This window comes from Garra rufa, chromosome 23 (assembly GCF_049309525.1).
Source record: "Garra rufa chromosome 23, GarRuf1.0, whole genome shotgun sequence".
NCBI lineage: Eukaryota > Metazoa > Chordata > Actinopteri > Cypriniformes > Cyprinidae > Garra > Garra rufa.
In genome coordinates this window covers 13,120,377-13,136,528 of record NC_133383.1, presented here as the reverse complement: position 1 = coordinate 13,136,528, position 16,152 = coordinate 13,120,377, and the positions used below count along the sequence as shown (strand labels likewise).

The window sequence follows — 16,152 nt, the reverse complement described above, 5'->3', positions numbered from 1 at the left end:
GCCTACCCAGCCGATCTGCTGAAAAATCCTTTATCCCTCGAAGGTCCAGGTATTAGCCCGAACACCACAGGGGTCCTGCTCCGCCTCCTTCTGAGGAACGGAGGTAGGTGCAGAAGGCTAGTGTTGCATCCCGCGCTCCTCCCCCGCCTGCGAGCAGGTCTAGGAGGCGACGCGGATCGAGAGGTGACAGACAGGATTTCAGGGAAGTCATCCAAGCGAGACAAAATTCTCGCAGGGGTCAGAGTAATACCTCTCCTTCCCTCGGTCCAGTCGGGTCGCCATATTAATTCCCCTGTCTCCATTTAAGCTTCCTGCACTCCCCGGACCCATGATGTCCTTTGGGGGTTCTACCTGTATAGAACCCTAATTTTCGGACGGTCTGGAATCAGGCGGTCTCTGAAAAAAAAAAAAAAAACCCCGCCTCTTTCTATGAAACAGGATGCTTTTAAATGGGTGAGTATGATCCATTTTTTACGTGAAGGAACTTCATACTGTCTCAGACCTGTGTATGTTTTTCTCTATTCACAGAAGAAATACGACGAGTCTACGGCAGACGCCCCCTCTGATCCTATGGATTAAGGTTACGGCAGTGTTTGCCCTCTCCACTCCACAGGCTGTGCGGTAAATCAACCCTTACAGCATATATTACACATAGGACCTCTGTCCTCTTCAAGGTAAGCTCCCTAAGTTTTTCTTAGGTTTGCCCTTGGTATGTTTATGCTGTCCTTTGCAGGCCTAGTGTAGACTTATGTCCTGTTGAGACAGGAGCATAACTCCCTAGTTACGCCCCCCTTATGGCTGGATAGGCGTGTTGCCTGCAGGGTTTGGGTTGCGTGTTGTGTTTTTCCCTCAGAAAAGGAATGTGGAAACATCTCAACGGAGCACCCCTCCCTTCCGGTTGTATGGTGGTGTCCGTCTACACAACACTCGTTCCAGCACAATCGGGCTTCTCCCTTCAGTGGTTAAACGAGCAAAAGGAAATTTTTCCTTTCTCCCTAGGTAAGCATCTTAAGATATTTATATTTAAGATTGCACTAGTATGTTTAACTCTGTTGCAGACGGCCTGCGTGCGAGGATCCGCTTCGTGTCCTCTCCTAAATACGGTTTCTATGGAAACTGAGTGTCTACACCTGTTGAGACAGGTGTTCACTTACATAGGAGTACCAGCAGTCCGGAGTGCTCGCTGCGGACTCGGAGCAGGTTTGGTTGCTCCCTTTTCTGCGGAAAAGGCTTTTTATTTGAGCACCACCTGGTGACACGCTTTCCAGCTGGGGTCTTGATTCTCGGTGTGCGCTCCCCTTTCTGAGGAAAGGGGTTTTTATCTGAGCGCTACTTTGAGACTCTCTTCAAGTCGCCTCATTCTAAGCCTGAGGGCTGAAGCAGCACTTGATGTAGGATCTACACCCAGGCTGTCGAATGTCTCCCCTACAGAGGGTTTGAGCATCCTTCGGTGTTTAACACCTTAGAAAGCCGTCACTTTAGGATCGATTCTCGCTCCCCAGGCCTAGTTCCACTTCCCTTTCTGAGGAAAGGTTTACGAAGTGTCTGAACTAGGAAGCTGCCCTTATTCATTTCGGAGCTTCCCAGAAACTTTCAAGGCAAACAGTGCTCCCCTTTCTGAGGAATGGGTTTGTTAAGGTTAAGAGCTCACGTTCCTCCCTGTGCGCAGGATTGCTGGAACGGACCTGAGCTCCCCTAATCCAGGGTTTCCTTCAGAGCAACTTCCCAGGACTGAGTGCTCCCCCTTCTGAGGAATGGGTTTGTTAAGGTTAAGAGCTCACGTTCCTCCCTGTGCGCAGGATTGCTGGAACGGACCTGAGCTCCCCTAATTCAGGGTTTCCTTCAGAGCAACTTCCCAGGACTGAATGCTTCCTCCCTCCTGAGGGTAGGAATCTACCAGGGACAGACCTTTGAGAGTTATGGACCTGCTACAAGGATGTTGGCGTGCCCCCTTTCCAGGGTTCACTTATAAGAGCACCACTCCTTGGTGGCCAAGTTCTCCTCCCTGTTTCCCAGGGTAGGAGCTTGACCTTCATGCTTCAGGTTTCTACTCTCCAGCCTTTATTCTGGATGTATGCTCCCCTCTATGAAGGGTAACAGTGAGAGCATTCGCTCCTGTTCGGTTGTGCAGCTCCCCTTCTGGGAAGGGTCTTCTATGAGCGCCAACCCACCTTCGTGAGATTGCCAGACCTTCATACAGGTCGCGTGGACCGGGCTGTGCACGCTTCCCCTTTTCATTAAGGGTTCCCTAAAAAGACAGCAGTGCCCCCTTCTGGAGAAGCGATTCTCCCTGTGGATCAGGGTCAGGATTTTTGTCCTCCACTGTCGTCCACTATTGCAGGATGGTCTCAGCTCCATGTTCTTCTCTGTTGACAGATAGCTTGCGAGCTTCTGTCCAGGGGAGGGTTAGTGTGGCAATCCCCTCACCTTCAGGGTTATCCCCTTTCCGTCTCTTCAGACGGCATGGAGCTGATAGTGAAACCCTCTGGGAAAACACTCTCCTTAAATCCGATCATGTCGGTAAGCATCCCACGCTATGCCTGGGCGTCTTCCAGTTAAAACCACAAGTGTGGTAAGTGCACACACACCTGGGGCACTTCTATAAAATCCACGTGTTGGTAGGTTCCCACCAAGTTTGGGTTCCTCTTTTAAATCCCTTTTTGGTATGGGTCACACGTTTTGCCTTGTTCCCATCTATTGGAGTCGGCTCACAACCCCGGTTCCCTGGGTTCGACTCCTTTGATATCTTAGCTGATGTCTGCTGACCATCCACTATTAGGGCGCGCCACTACTAGTGGCCCTTTGAACGGACCCAGGACAGGTTTCTGCCCTCATATGGGAGCCAGTTCCTGAGGGAACTAGGCCCTATGTTGCGGTAGTTTCTGGTTCTGACAAGTCTAAGTTTCCATCGAAGCTTAGCCGTTTCCCTCAGAAGGAATTACTATAATTCCAAGCCTGAGCTGTGCCCTGGGTTCTACCCAGTCTGGTAAGTGGGTAACAGGTCAGGCCTCTGGCCGGGAGGGGTAACGTTTTGACAGCCGTCACCACGTCCTAGTAGGGGCAATTCCTCTCAGAATTGTTGCTTAGTGCTCGCTGGCTTAGCATGCACTCCCCTCAGCATGGCAGTGTTGGTATACCGTTCCCCAAAAGCGCCCTCTAGAGGACGCAGTGAGAGTTCCCTTCGGAAGGGAACGTCTCAGGTTACGTATGTAACCCTAGTTCCCTGAGAATAGGGAACGAGACACTGCGTCCTCTAGGCTTCTTCGCCATGCTTCGGACGATAAAGCTTCAGACTTTGAAGATGTATTGTGTTGCACGGGCGCCTCTTTATGTTATGGTCGCCCGGTAGTGACGCAACGGCAGCGACTGACGCGCCGCGGTGACGTCATACGCTGGCGCCGGCCATTTCATGTAGTTTTTCTATGCATTCTTCAGACTCGAGGCACGCTGCAGCGTTCCCCAAAAGCGCCCTCTAGAGGACGCAGTGTCTCGTTCCCTATTCTCAGGGAACTAGGGTTACATACGTAACCTGAGACGTTTTCAAATATTTACAGTATGAAATTTACAAAATATTTTAATGGAACATGATCTTAATGATACTTGATGATACTTAATGATACATGATACTTAATATCCTAATAATTTTTGGCATAAAATAAAAAAATTTTGACCCATACAATGTATTTTTGGCTATTACTACAAATATACCCATGCTACTTAAGACTGGTTTTGTTATCCAGGGTCACAAATATGACAAGAACTCAGAGTTAAACTGTGTCAGAAGTTCTGACTCAGAACAAATTCATCTTGACAATGTCAGTTAACTTTAAGAGAAAGGTATATAACAAAACATGGTCAGGTCAAAGTGTCAAATGAAAATATTGGTCCCATATTTGAACTCTAGTGTCCTGCACCCACTAAAAATATATATAAAAAATTATATCTGGTGTCTTAATAATTTTTGGTTTGACTGTACATACAGTATACTAATTAGTTGTACAGTAATCAGACATTATGCCATAAATATGTATAAATATTTATCTTCCATTCAAGCCATCTGTTTTTATATAAATATCTGAGATTACCAGACATTAGGCTTGTTCCCTTCCAGGTAACTCGAGCTGCGTCGAAACGCTATGGGAACACCCTCAGCCTGAGCACGCTCTGAATTATGTGTGCAATCAGCCCAATCGAATCACGAGATGTCACCGGCGTGATGACGTCACCGACCAGGAAGCTCAAAAGCACGTGCGGAGAGAACAGCGTCAGCTTTCTGTCTTCAGCAAGCGCTCTGTGTGCATGTCACTCTCCGTTTTTCGTGCCTGTTTGCACAACTTTCTTTTTGAGAGTGATTGTTTGTCTGTCCAATGAGTATGTCTAAGAAGGGTAAACAGCAAGACTACAAGCGGTGTGTGCCTCCTTGCTCTCGTTTTATCACGAATGAGGACACACACAGCTTGTGTGTTGTCTGTATGGGAGCGGAGCATGCGGCTTCAGCCCTTGAGGGGGCTGGTTGCCCGCATTGTGAGCGCATGCCTTTGTGTTTGCTCCGCTCCTGGAAGGCTCTCTTCGAGGAGGGAGCCTTCACCAGCATTCCTCGCGGGTCTGGTTCCTCTTCCGTCGAGGCGGAGCGGTGATTGCAATCGGGCGCGGCGCTCCTTCTATCCTCCTCCGAGGAGGTGGATGTGGAGGGCGTCGATGAGGATTCACCCCCTCATTCTCCCCAGTATGAGGAGCTGCTGGAGGTGGTTACTCGTGCCATTGCCACTTTAAATCTGGACTGGCTGGCCGAGAGACATGCTGAACCACATAGAAGCAAGTTGGATGAGCGCTTTCTGCGGTCTCGGCCACCACCTCCACGCCGGAGTCTTCCGTTTTCCCTGACCTCCATACCGAGGTGTCGAGGTCATGGGGAAAACCATACTCTGCACATCTCTACAGCCCGTCTGCCGCTCATTACGCTTACGTGGCGAGGCTGTCAGAGCATGCGTATAAGGCGATGCGCTGGGTGGAACAGACGCTTGCGAGCTATCTGTCCCCTGACGTGGCATCGTCTTTGAAGGCTCCGACCTTGCCCTCCAGACTGCTTAAGACCTCGTCGGCTCTGTTGGGCAAGGGGTATGCGGGAGCAGGTCATGCTGGTGCGTGCCTCCACACTATGGGTGTGTTGCAGGCTTACCAAGCCGACCTGCTCAGAGAGCTGGACGAAGGCGAGGGGGCTCGGCCTGATGACATCGCCGATCTTCACAGAACCGCTGATTTGTGTCTCCACGCCACCAAGGAGACCACCCACTCCATCGGCAGGTCTATGGCAGCAATGGTGGCTGCGGAGAGGCACCTGTGGTTCACCCAGTCCAGCATCAAAGAGAAGGACAGGGTCTTCCTGTCTTCCTTGGCTGATTGTAGCCCAGTCCGATCAGATGGTGGTTCAACATCGAGATGTTGTTCTGTCACACATGAAAGTTCTGGGATTAAGACTAAACGCCAAGAAAAGTGTGCTTTCTCCATTACAGAGGACCACTTATCTCGGTGTGGTGTGGGATTCCTCCACGATGCGGGCACGTTTGTCTCCTGCTCGTGTCGAGTCGATCCTCACAGAGGTCGCGAGAGTAAGAGAAGGCCGGTCACTCACTGTAGAGCGGTTCCAGAAACTGCTGGGTCTGATGGCAGCTGTGTCCAACGTAATTCCTTTTGGCCTGCTGTACATGAGACCCCTTCAGTGGTGGCTAAAAACCAAGGGGTTCTCTACGAGGGGAAACCCGCTTCACATGATCAAGGTCACGCGGCGATGCTTTTGTGCCTTAGACATGTGGAGGAAACCTTGTTCGCGCCCCTTGTACAAGCAGGCGCACCAGATACTTGTGTGGTCCCAAGCGAAACTCCTCTCGCTGAGAGCAGTTCACATCCCTGGGCATCTCAACTTGGGAGCAGACATCCTGTTGAGGCAGGGGCCGAGGCCCGGGGAATGGATGCTTCACCCTGCGGTGGTGAAGCAGATCTGGAGAATCTTTGGCCAGACTCAGGTGGACCTCTTCGCAACTCAAGATAATGTGCAATGTCCCCTCTGGTTCTCTCTGAGTCATCCTTTTTCCTCATTCTTTTAGTCGCCCCGTACTGGCCGGGTCGAGTATGGTTCTCGGACCTGATTTCTCTCCTAGACGGCTCCTCCTGGGAGATTCCTGTCAGGACGGATCTCCTCTCACAGGCAGGAGGCGACATTGTTCACCCCTGCCCGGAGCTGTGGAAACTATGGGTGTGGCCCCTAAGGGGGCACAACTCGTAGCTTCCGGTCACTCAACCGAGGTTGTTGAGACCATCCTCCAGTCCAGAGCTCCCTCCACGAGGAAACTGTATGCCCTAAAGTGGAGACTCTTCACTTCATGGTGCAGAGACCACCAGTTTGGCCCAGTTGGTACAGTAATGGAGTTCTTACAGGCCCGTCACTCCGCTGGGTTGACCCACTCCACCTTGAAGGTTTACGTGGCGGCCATTTCTGCTTACCACGCCCCTCTTGGTGGCTCCTCAGTAGTGATCGACCGATATTGATTTTTTTATTACCGATACAAATTATTTGCATGTTTATGTGCCCGATAACCGATATCCATAACCGATATTTATTTACTATTATACTTCTGTTTTTGACACAGTGATTACAACACCACTGAACTGAACAAACCATTTTATTTATAACAATCACTCCCTCCTTGCATACAATTCAAAACTCTTATTTATACACCAATAAATAGAGGGGTCTGAAAGTGCAAAAAATACAAGAAGTGCACTGTTACTAAAGTGTTTTTGTTCAAAAATAAAATCTTCAAGTGAGTGAAGTAAGTCCATACTTATGAATGTTAGCAGTCTTTCAAGTTAAATTTAATATTCATATTACAACAATAAAATTATTTTATGAAAAGCATGAGCAGCAACACTAACACACTACCAATAAGGAAAATAAATATAGAATGTCTGTCTTCAAGCACAGGAGTCATATCAACTTTGCAGAAAAGTAACCTCATTTTAAACTACAGTTTTATTAGGTTTATAAAGTTGTTTATAGGCTAAAGAGTGAATAATAATTTGCTGGATTGTTAATTTACTGAGTAATATTATGAAATATTGAAATATAACAAATAAAACATCGTTTTTATTGCATTTCTGATATATCACAATTACGTTTTTGAAAAAAAGATTATGATTAGATTATGAAATGCGTGCTGACAAAGCGCATTAAATTTCTTAGTTATATTTATTTAGAAGATGTTTATTAGCGGAATGATGGTTATATAGTAAATGTTAATATAATTTGGGGTGTTTTAGTGAATCTTGTTAAAAGTTATATGCGGTGGCTGTGCTGGAGCATTTCATGGGCATCATCAACCCGGTGAGTGAACGGCAAAATGAAAGCAACTTCACAAGACGAATGATGAGCATATAGACGCTCATTAGTGGCTGTATTTAATTCAGGCAAGTTACGTCTTTATTGGAACAGGACATGGCGGTTTATCTTAGCATTCATGACTCCAACTTCACGAGACTAATAATGAGCATAGACAACAGAAAGAGAATTAAATTCAGCGCTTTTATTTACAACATGTGCTTATTCATGGCTAGAGCCCTGTGCGCATTTGAGCCCGAGCCCGTCAGAGTCCGACTTTTTTGTGCCCCTAGGGCCGGGCTTCGGGCCAATTTTCACGTCATAGCTTGCACTCATATCGGGCTTCGGGCCTGCTTTAGAAAAATCTTTAAAAAAAGTTTAATGAGATCTAATGTGTGCGGTCCGGAAGCGCCAGTGATGCCTAACTCGCGCATAGTAGAGTATGTGAGGGGAGCGCGGAGTGGAGCAGTGTGATTTTGAATGGAGGGAGGAGCGGATTTTTTAAAAGTCGGAGCGGCGTGGTTTTCACTCGCTCCAAGAGTACAATTCATGCCAACGCTCCGTAATATAACTGCATATTAAGCAGGAATTCATATGTTAAACATGTTTAGCTAGCTTCATAGAGATGGATCACTCAAATCAGAAAGAATGTAAAGCCTATGATGACGGCAATGGATGAGCGGTAAATTATAGTTCACAAGGAATTAGTTTGTTCCTTATAGATACTGAATATTTCCAGGTGAAAGCATTATTTAAACAGGTACAACACTTATTCACACGCAATCGCTCTGTCAATAATGCATTAAAACAAATGTAATGGTATCCAATTTTGAATGAGCAGAATCTGTAAGAAATGCAGCGATCCGTAGGTAAAATAACTGACGAAAACGTAGGCCTATTGTTATTTTCATTACAAACGTTGCACTGCAAAAAGCAGCAATTATACTCTTTTAATGCTGACAATTATTAGCTTGGCATGTGGTAGGAACAAAGATTGCACACTAGTGTTTGAAACTCTCCTGTTATTTTATTTTATTATATTTTATGAACAGGACTATTACATTTCAAACATACTGAATTTTTTTGACACGGAGCGGTGTTTCTGATATCAGTGAGCGAGGAGTGGAGCGGGAGCGGAGCGATTATTAAATGCACAGAAGGGAAATTGTTGCCGCTCCACTCCGCTCACATACTCTGTGCCGCATAGAGATTTCCAGCCACATGGTAAAGTTGTGTTTTTGAAGTTTTCTATATTATTATTTATTCTTTATATATTTGTTCATTATTCGTTTACTTTACCACTGCGTCTTTGCATGTTCCGTTTTTGCGCAGCAGAGCTGCCCTGCTCTCTATTTTTGTTCGAAATGCCTTTGTTCTGAGATGGTGATAATAAACTATAAATCTAACATTGTGATATATTGATGTTTGTTTTATATCTGTGGATTGTATTGTAGACTAGTCAAGTGTTGATTTGATATATAGGTTAAATTGAGTAAACTCACTGTGGACTAAAACTTATATTTAAAAAACAAACAAAATAACACTCCAAACATTTCTCTAAATTATTCTGATAAAAAAACGAAACGAAAAAACAAACTTTCTATCAAGTACAAATCTGGTCTATTTTAAAGGGGCTATATGCAATTTTCTGAAATTTAAACTCGCGACTGACACCTGTGGCCAAAAAAACGGAACTGCTCTTCCTTTCTGCTCGCTCTCGCAGCGCGCGCACACTTCACAAGTCATCCGCTGCAAAGAAGTCAACATTATGTTAACAGAGGTAAGAACAGTCAAATACATATATTGTTTGAGAAACTAAGTTTGTTTGCAATATATATGACACAACAAAATGCACAGTAGTGCGTCGGAGTTATATAGTAATAGTGTTTGTTTAGAATAGTGTGAGTGTTTTATAAATTGTAACATAAAATGAAGATAACGTGTCACAAAATGTCAAGTGTTCTCTTATCAAAACGTCAAATGTGTAGCTGACAAACTACACAAGAAATTAATACATTAAATAAATAAACCCATTTCGCCATTGGCCTACACGCTGATGAAGGGTTTACATGAACGTTTAACATGAACGCGCTTGACATCACATCCGCAAACAGCGCGCAAAAAATCCGACCCGACAGAAAATAGGATACAGGCTCATAGGTGCACTCACTGTGAGCTGACAAGGTGTCAGTATGCTCATCAGGAGATGTTCGAGTCATAAATGGTCAAATAAAAAGGCTATTGTTACGTTTATTTTTGGGGAAAAGTTGCATATAGCCCCTTTAATGGCTGTAACAGTATAAGCTGTTTGGCGGAAAAAAGACGGGCTTCGGGTCGGACTCTGTCCAAACATTTTGATAAGCTGTCCGACAAGGGCAGGGCTACAGCCTGTGAGTCTCGGGCCAGGGCCGGGTTAGGGCTTAGATGTAATTCATGGCTGTATATTATTTAATTCAGGCAAAATTACGTCTTTATTGTGACAGGATTTGACGGATTATCTTGTGTGACTCTGTGAGTTCGTCTTTATTTCTTAGAGCCAAGCTGCATAAGCTACATATCAGTCATTTATGTAACACATCTAATTTGTGCATTAATAGCTGTTATGTTAAATAAAGTTTACTAAATATAGCAAAGCAAGTAAGTATACTTTACCTGTGCACACAGTTGTTGTTTCCCCTCAGACGCCGTGCTGCAATGGCGATCATGTGTGTAATTCTCAAAACGCCCACAAGATGGCGGCGTTTATCGGTGAACCCGATATTACAAAACCGATAACGGATTACGGTAAAATGCTTAAATATCGGTAAAAATATCGGTAAATCGATATATAGGTTTCCTCCGCGGTGCGCTGAGGTTGAGGCCTCCAGTACGCTCTCGTGTCCCCACGTGGAACTTGGCTGTGGTGCTAGAGGCTTTGTGTAAGCCTCCCTTTGAACCCTTAGAAGAGATCTCTGATCACCTTCTCACTATTAAGACTGCTTTTCTCTTGGCCATTATGTCTCTATAGAGGGTTGGGGACCTTCAGGCCCTCTCAGTGGCTCCTTCCTTTATCGACTTTGCGCCTGGAATGGCCAAAGTGTTTCTGTATCCCAAGGCGGGATACCTTCCTAAGTTCCCCAAGGTCGCACCCCGGCCTGTTGTACTGCAGGCTTTTCATCCTCCTCCCTTTCGGGAGCCCGGCCATCAGAAGCTTAATTGTATGTGTTCAGTGCGAGTACTGGACACATACGTCCACAGAACTGCCCTGTGGAGGAAGGCTGACCAACTTCTGGTCTGTTACGGCCCCCCGAGGAGAAGCCGCCCTGCTGCTAAGCCTTCCATAAGCCGGTGGATTGTGGATGCCATCTCGGTTACCTATGAGTACTCTGATATCCCCTCACCTTTGGGAGTCAAGGCTCACTCTACCCGTGGAGTATCTGCCTCGAAAGCTTTCTTCTCGGGACTCTCCCTGGAGGAGATATGTAACACTGCGGGTTGGTCCACGCCCCTAACCTTTGCTAGGTTCTACGGCCTAGATCTCAGAGCCACTCCCGGCCCCTTCGTTCTCTCGCCCTAATTTTGGGCAGGGACATTTCTTCAGTATGGCGGCGTGGGCATTCTCGTTCCCATAGCGTTTCGACACAGCTCGAGTTACATGGAAGGGAACGTCTCAGGTTACGTATGTAACCCTAGTTCCCTTAAGCGAACGAGACGCTGCGTCTCGAGGGCCATACTTCCGGCATCCCTGCAGCACTTGCTACTTCCAGAAGCTGACGCTGTTCTCTCCGCACGTGCTTTTGAGCTTCCTGGTCGGTGACGTCATCACGCCGGTGCCGTCTCGTGATTCCATTGGGCTGACTGCACACATGATTTAGAGCGTGCTCACGCTGAGGGCGTTCCCATAGCGTTTCGACGCAGCATCTCGTTCCCTTCAGGGAACTAGGGTTACATACGTAAACTGAGACGTTTTCAGTACATTGTATATTTTCAGCATATTTCACACAGCAAGTATTTCTCTCCTCTAATAGAAGCAGTAAACATTTACTTAATTTTTACATTTGTTATATCCCTGTATAACAAAACTGATTAGCAAGGTATCTGTGGTCACTGACAAATAGTTATTTTAAGCGTTCCATTTTTAAAATCATAAATATTGCATGAGAGATCTTCTTCCAATCATGTAAGAACTTAAATAATCCTTCTCACGCTTTATTTCTTTACAATGATGTTTTAAGTAATGCTACCTGTGGTGTTTATACAAAAATATAGTTATCATGGTATTATTTATAGGGATATTTTAAATACTTTAAGATATTTCAAAGCCAGCATCTAAGAACCAGAGAAGAGGAACATTAGACAATAAAATAAGGATCCACCTTTTTTCCGTCTAAAGACAATTGTATAAACAAGATAAAAAAAATCAATAGTAATATTGTTAAACAATATTTTGTCAAGCTTTTGTTTTGTTTTGGGTTTTAAACATGGATTGAACAGAATATACATCATTAGTGATTCAAAGTTAAACAATTTTGTTTTTTAATGTAATTTAAGGAATAAGTTCACTGCAGCACATGCCTGCATTGCATGGTCTGGAATCTCTCTTAAGAAAAAAAGGGACACCTGCTGATGTGTCATATGACAGAACGGTGGGAATAAATCATTATAAGTATACTAAAAAACAACATTGAACATATAACAGACAAAGTTATAGGAGTGTTTTGAAACCTTTTTACATGCAAAGAAAAAGGTAAAATAAAAGATTTTTGCACTGGCAACTTTATACAAGATTGAATCATTATTAGTTTCTTACACAGAATTTCATATGTCTTTCTCTTGTTGTATTTACCTTGTTGCGTTTGTACAGTTCTTTGATGGATTGCATCACCTCCTCTGTCTTCAGAGTGTATATGATGGGATTCAGCATAGGTGGCATTATCTGAGTCAAAGAATTGTTAATTATCCGGGCATTTGGATGGATCGGTGTTGTAGCAGCTGCAAAATTATTGCTTAAAAGTGGGAGATAAAAAACTGCCACCAACATGAAATGTGAGGTGCAGGTTTTTATGGCTTTGATCCGATCAACACCATGGACAATTTTAAGCAGAGCCAGAGCAATACAGAAATATGAGATGATGATCAGTACTGGAGGCAAGCAAATCAGGAAAGCAAAGCAAATTTTTCCCATCAGTAAATTTAGTGAGTTATCATTACAAGCTAGTCTAGCAACAGGACCATAATCACAAAAATAACTATTAACCACATTAGAACTACAAATAGAGAGTCTTTTCAGCAAACCCACATGTACAGAAAAATATGTCGCAGACACAATCCACATCACCCCTATGATCAGAAACATGGCTGGTTTGGTTACAATGGCATGATACTGTAAAGGAAAACAAATAGCAACCAGTCTGTCATAAGCCAAGACAAGTAGAGTCAAAGATTGCAGATTCATGAAATGATATATAAAAAACATACTTACAAAGCACACTTCATATGAAATGTCATGGTGCCCAAACAAAAATGTGTCAATTATATTTGGAATCAAAACCGAACTTCCACACAGGTCAGAAAGTGCCAGATGAAAAACACCAATGTATTTGGCTGTGTGAAGTCTGTGGGCCAAATATATGATAAACATGATAAATGAATTCCCTAAAACAGTCACAACATACACTAAAGACAAAAACACATAGTAGTATTTCACATGTGGGACATTGGAAAAGCCATTAAGGAAAAATGTAGCAGGACGAACAAAGGTCACATTTGCAGAGGAGTTTGACTGCATGGAGCTCATGATGCCTGTCCTGTTGTCTGAATTTTTGTGCCACCTATGATTTAAAAAAGGCTGTTATTGAAATCTGTTCAACAAAGAATGTTTAAGTAATCATTTCATTTCCAATCACATTGCATTAAAGAAAATTCTTACATATAAACATACTGAACATAAAGTAGTCACTACACAGAAAAACAGCACAGAGGAAACAAATGGTTTATACTCTACCTTCTCCAAAGTTGCTACCTTCTCATTATTTTAGCTAGCTATCAGACAAATATATAGTAGATCATTCTCTTGCACATGGGGCTTAAGTTCATAGATCACCCCTTCTCCCTAAAGATTTGAAGAAAAAGTAACTACAACAGAAGTAACTACAATGAGGGGGGAAAAATTATTTGATCCCTTGCTGATTTTGTACGTTTGCCCACTGACAAAGAAATGGTCAGTCTATAATTCTGATGGAAGGTTTTTTTTTTTTTTTTTGGAAGAGTGAGAGACAGAATAACAACAAAAAAAATCTGAAAATAACATTTAAAAAAGTTATAAATTTACTGGCATTTTAATGAGTGAAATATGTATGTATCCCCTATCAATCAGCAAGATTTCTGGCTCCCGGGTATCTTTTATTCAGGTCACGAACTGAGATTAGGAGCACTCTCTTAAAGAAGCCAACAATCAATCAGATTCCATACTCTCCACCATGGCCAAGACCAAAGATCTGTCCAAGGATGTCAGGAATTGTAGACCTACACAAGGCTAAAAGGCATCACCAAGCCGCTTGTTGAGAGGGTGACAACAGTTGGTGTGATTATTTGCAAGTATCTGAGCCCTTCGCAAAACATGACTTTGTACTTGGTGGCAAAACCTTATTGGCAATCACAAAGGTCAGACGTTTCTTGTTGTTGGCCACCAGGTTTCCACACATCTCAGGAGGAACATTGTCCCACTCCTCTTTGCAAATCCTCTCCAAAGTCCAAAGTCATTAAGGTTTCAAGGCTGACCTTTTGGCAACTCGAACCTTCATCTTCCTCCACAGATGTTCTATGGAATTAAAACACCCCCAACTTCACTGCACCAAAGGGACGATGGATGAGGCGAGAACCTTGGGTGAGAACCTCCTTCCCTGAGCGAGGGCATTGAAAATGGCTTGTGGATGGGTATTCCAGCATGACAATGACCCTAAACACAGGACTAAGGCAACAAAGCAGTGGCTCAAGAAGAAGCACATTTATGTTTTGGAGAGGCTTAGCCAGTCTCCAGACCTTAATCCCATAGAAAATCTGTGGAGGGAGCTGAATGTTCGAGTTTCCAGTCAGCTTCGAAACCTTAATGACTTGGAGAGGATCTGCAAGAAGGAGTGGGACAAAATCCATCCTAAGATGCATGCAAACCTGGTGGCCAACTACAAGAAACCTTTGTAATTGCCAAAAAGGGTTTTGCTACCAAGTACTAAGTCATGTTTTGTGATACTTATTTTACTCATTAAAATGCAAATCAATTTATAACTTTTTTGAAATACATTTTTCTGGGTTTTTTCTTATTCTGTCTCTCGTTGTTCAAATAAACCCGCCATTGAAATTTTATACTGATCATTTCTTTGTCAATGGGCAAACAAAAAAATCAGCAGGGATCAAATAATTGTTTCCCTCAGTATACAACTATATATTACTATACAGCTGTTATCCTCCAGAAATTATAGAGGTATACACATACAGTAGGTCCCCATAACCATACAAGTATTTAAATATATATACTTAGCAGTTAAAATTCTCCTTCTAAAAAAATAAACATATAATAGCAATTATTTTTCAAATTTTTGTCTCCCATTCTTCCAAAGGAAGCTAAATGAGACAGAAAAAAAAGTTCATCATCAGGGGGTGCAATTGCGATGAAGGAAAATAATTTGACACTGAATACAACTTTTGTGGAACACTATAAAAATAAAAGCCATATTCAACATAATTAAATAAGTCAAATAAAATAAAACCAGTAAAGAAATAAACTCATGAATAAAACTAATTGAGAATTGAGGCATGCCCTAATCCTTCGACTTTATTTCAATATTCAGCTATATTTATAAGGGCTTCATTATGAATATTGATCATATCAGGATTTCTGCAAGGCCTTTATCACTAGCTGTTAACAATGCTATCCCTCATGCACATGAAGCCATATCCATGTGGCACGCTTTGTGCCACTCTGTGGCACTTTTTCACCATAGGTCAAAGGGTTGCCTTTTAGGGGAACTAAACCTTAGAGTAGGGTCTAAACCAGCAAAATAGAAACTACCAGTGACATAAGTGTACTGTATGTTGATTTAGTGCTGCACAATTATTAGATACAAAATTGTGATTTGGCTTGGATGTGTGTTGGTTTTGAATATCTGTTGTGTCTCATTTTTAAAGCTGTGCCCTCTGGAGGTCAAAATTGTCAGCTGCATGCACTACGTCATTAAGGAAGTCTCATTTAATAAAAGTTATCGGTAACACTTTACAATACGTGTGCACAAATAAGCATTAATTCATGTTTAATTAATGCACAGATAATCACAAGTTAATGAAGAACTAAGCAATTTATTAATGATTACTACATCAGCAACTAATGAACATTCTATATGATTCATAGATTAAGTAATCAATACATTGTTATTAGTTAATTGTGCCATAATGTATTAATTCCCTAATAACTTATTTTATCAACTAATAGTGCAAATTCATGTGTTAGTTACTACAGTGGTCAAAGCTATGTACTTCAACTTCCAGTTGTCTGCTTTAATTACTCATTAGCTAATGATTTGCAGAGATATCATTATGTTATGACTTTACTTATTGAGGCACAAAACTATTAGCTAATTGTTAAGTAATATGTCATTGTGGTTATGATATAGAATTAGTCAGTTATGCGCCTTAATGTGTTGAAGCCATGCATTTAAACTTCCAGTTGTCTGCTTTAATTAATCATTAGCTAATGATTTGCAAAGATATCATTATGTTATGACTTTACTTACTGGGGCACAAAA

The 16,152-nt window shown here is 43.0% G+C and overlaps 1 protein-coding gene across 1 annotated transcript; it reads right to left on the bottom strand.

Moving 5' to 3' along the window:
* Nucleotides 1-12,152: 12,152 nt before the first annotated feature.
* Nucleotides 12,153-13,151, bottom strand: LOC141299583 (olfactory receptor 5K16-like). Its single transcript, XM_073829951.1, has one exon. It carries the CDS (start codon nucleotides 13,149-13,151, stop codon nucleotides 12,153-12,155), a length of 999 nt encoding a protein of 332 aa, XP_073686052.1.
* Nucleotides 13,152-16,152: the final 3,001 nt, after the last annotated feature.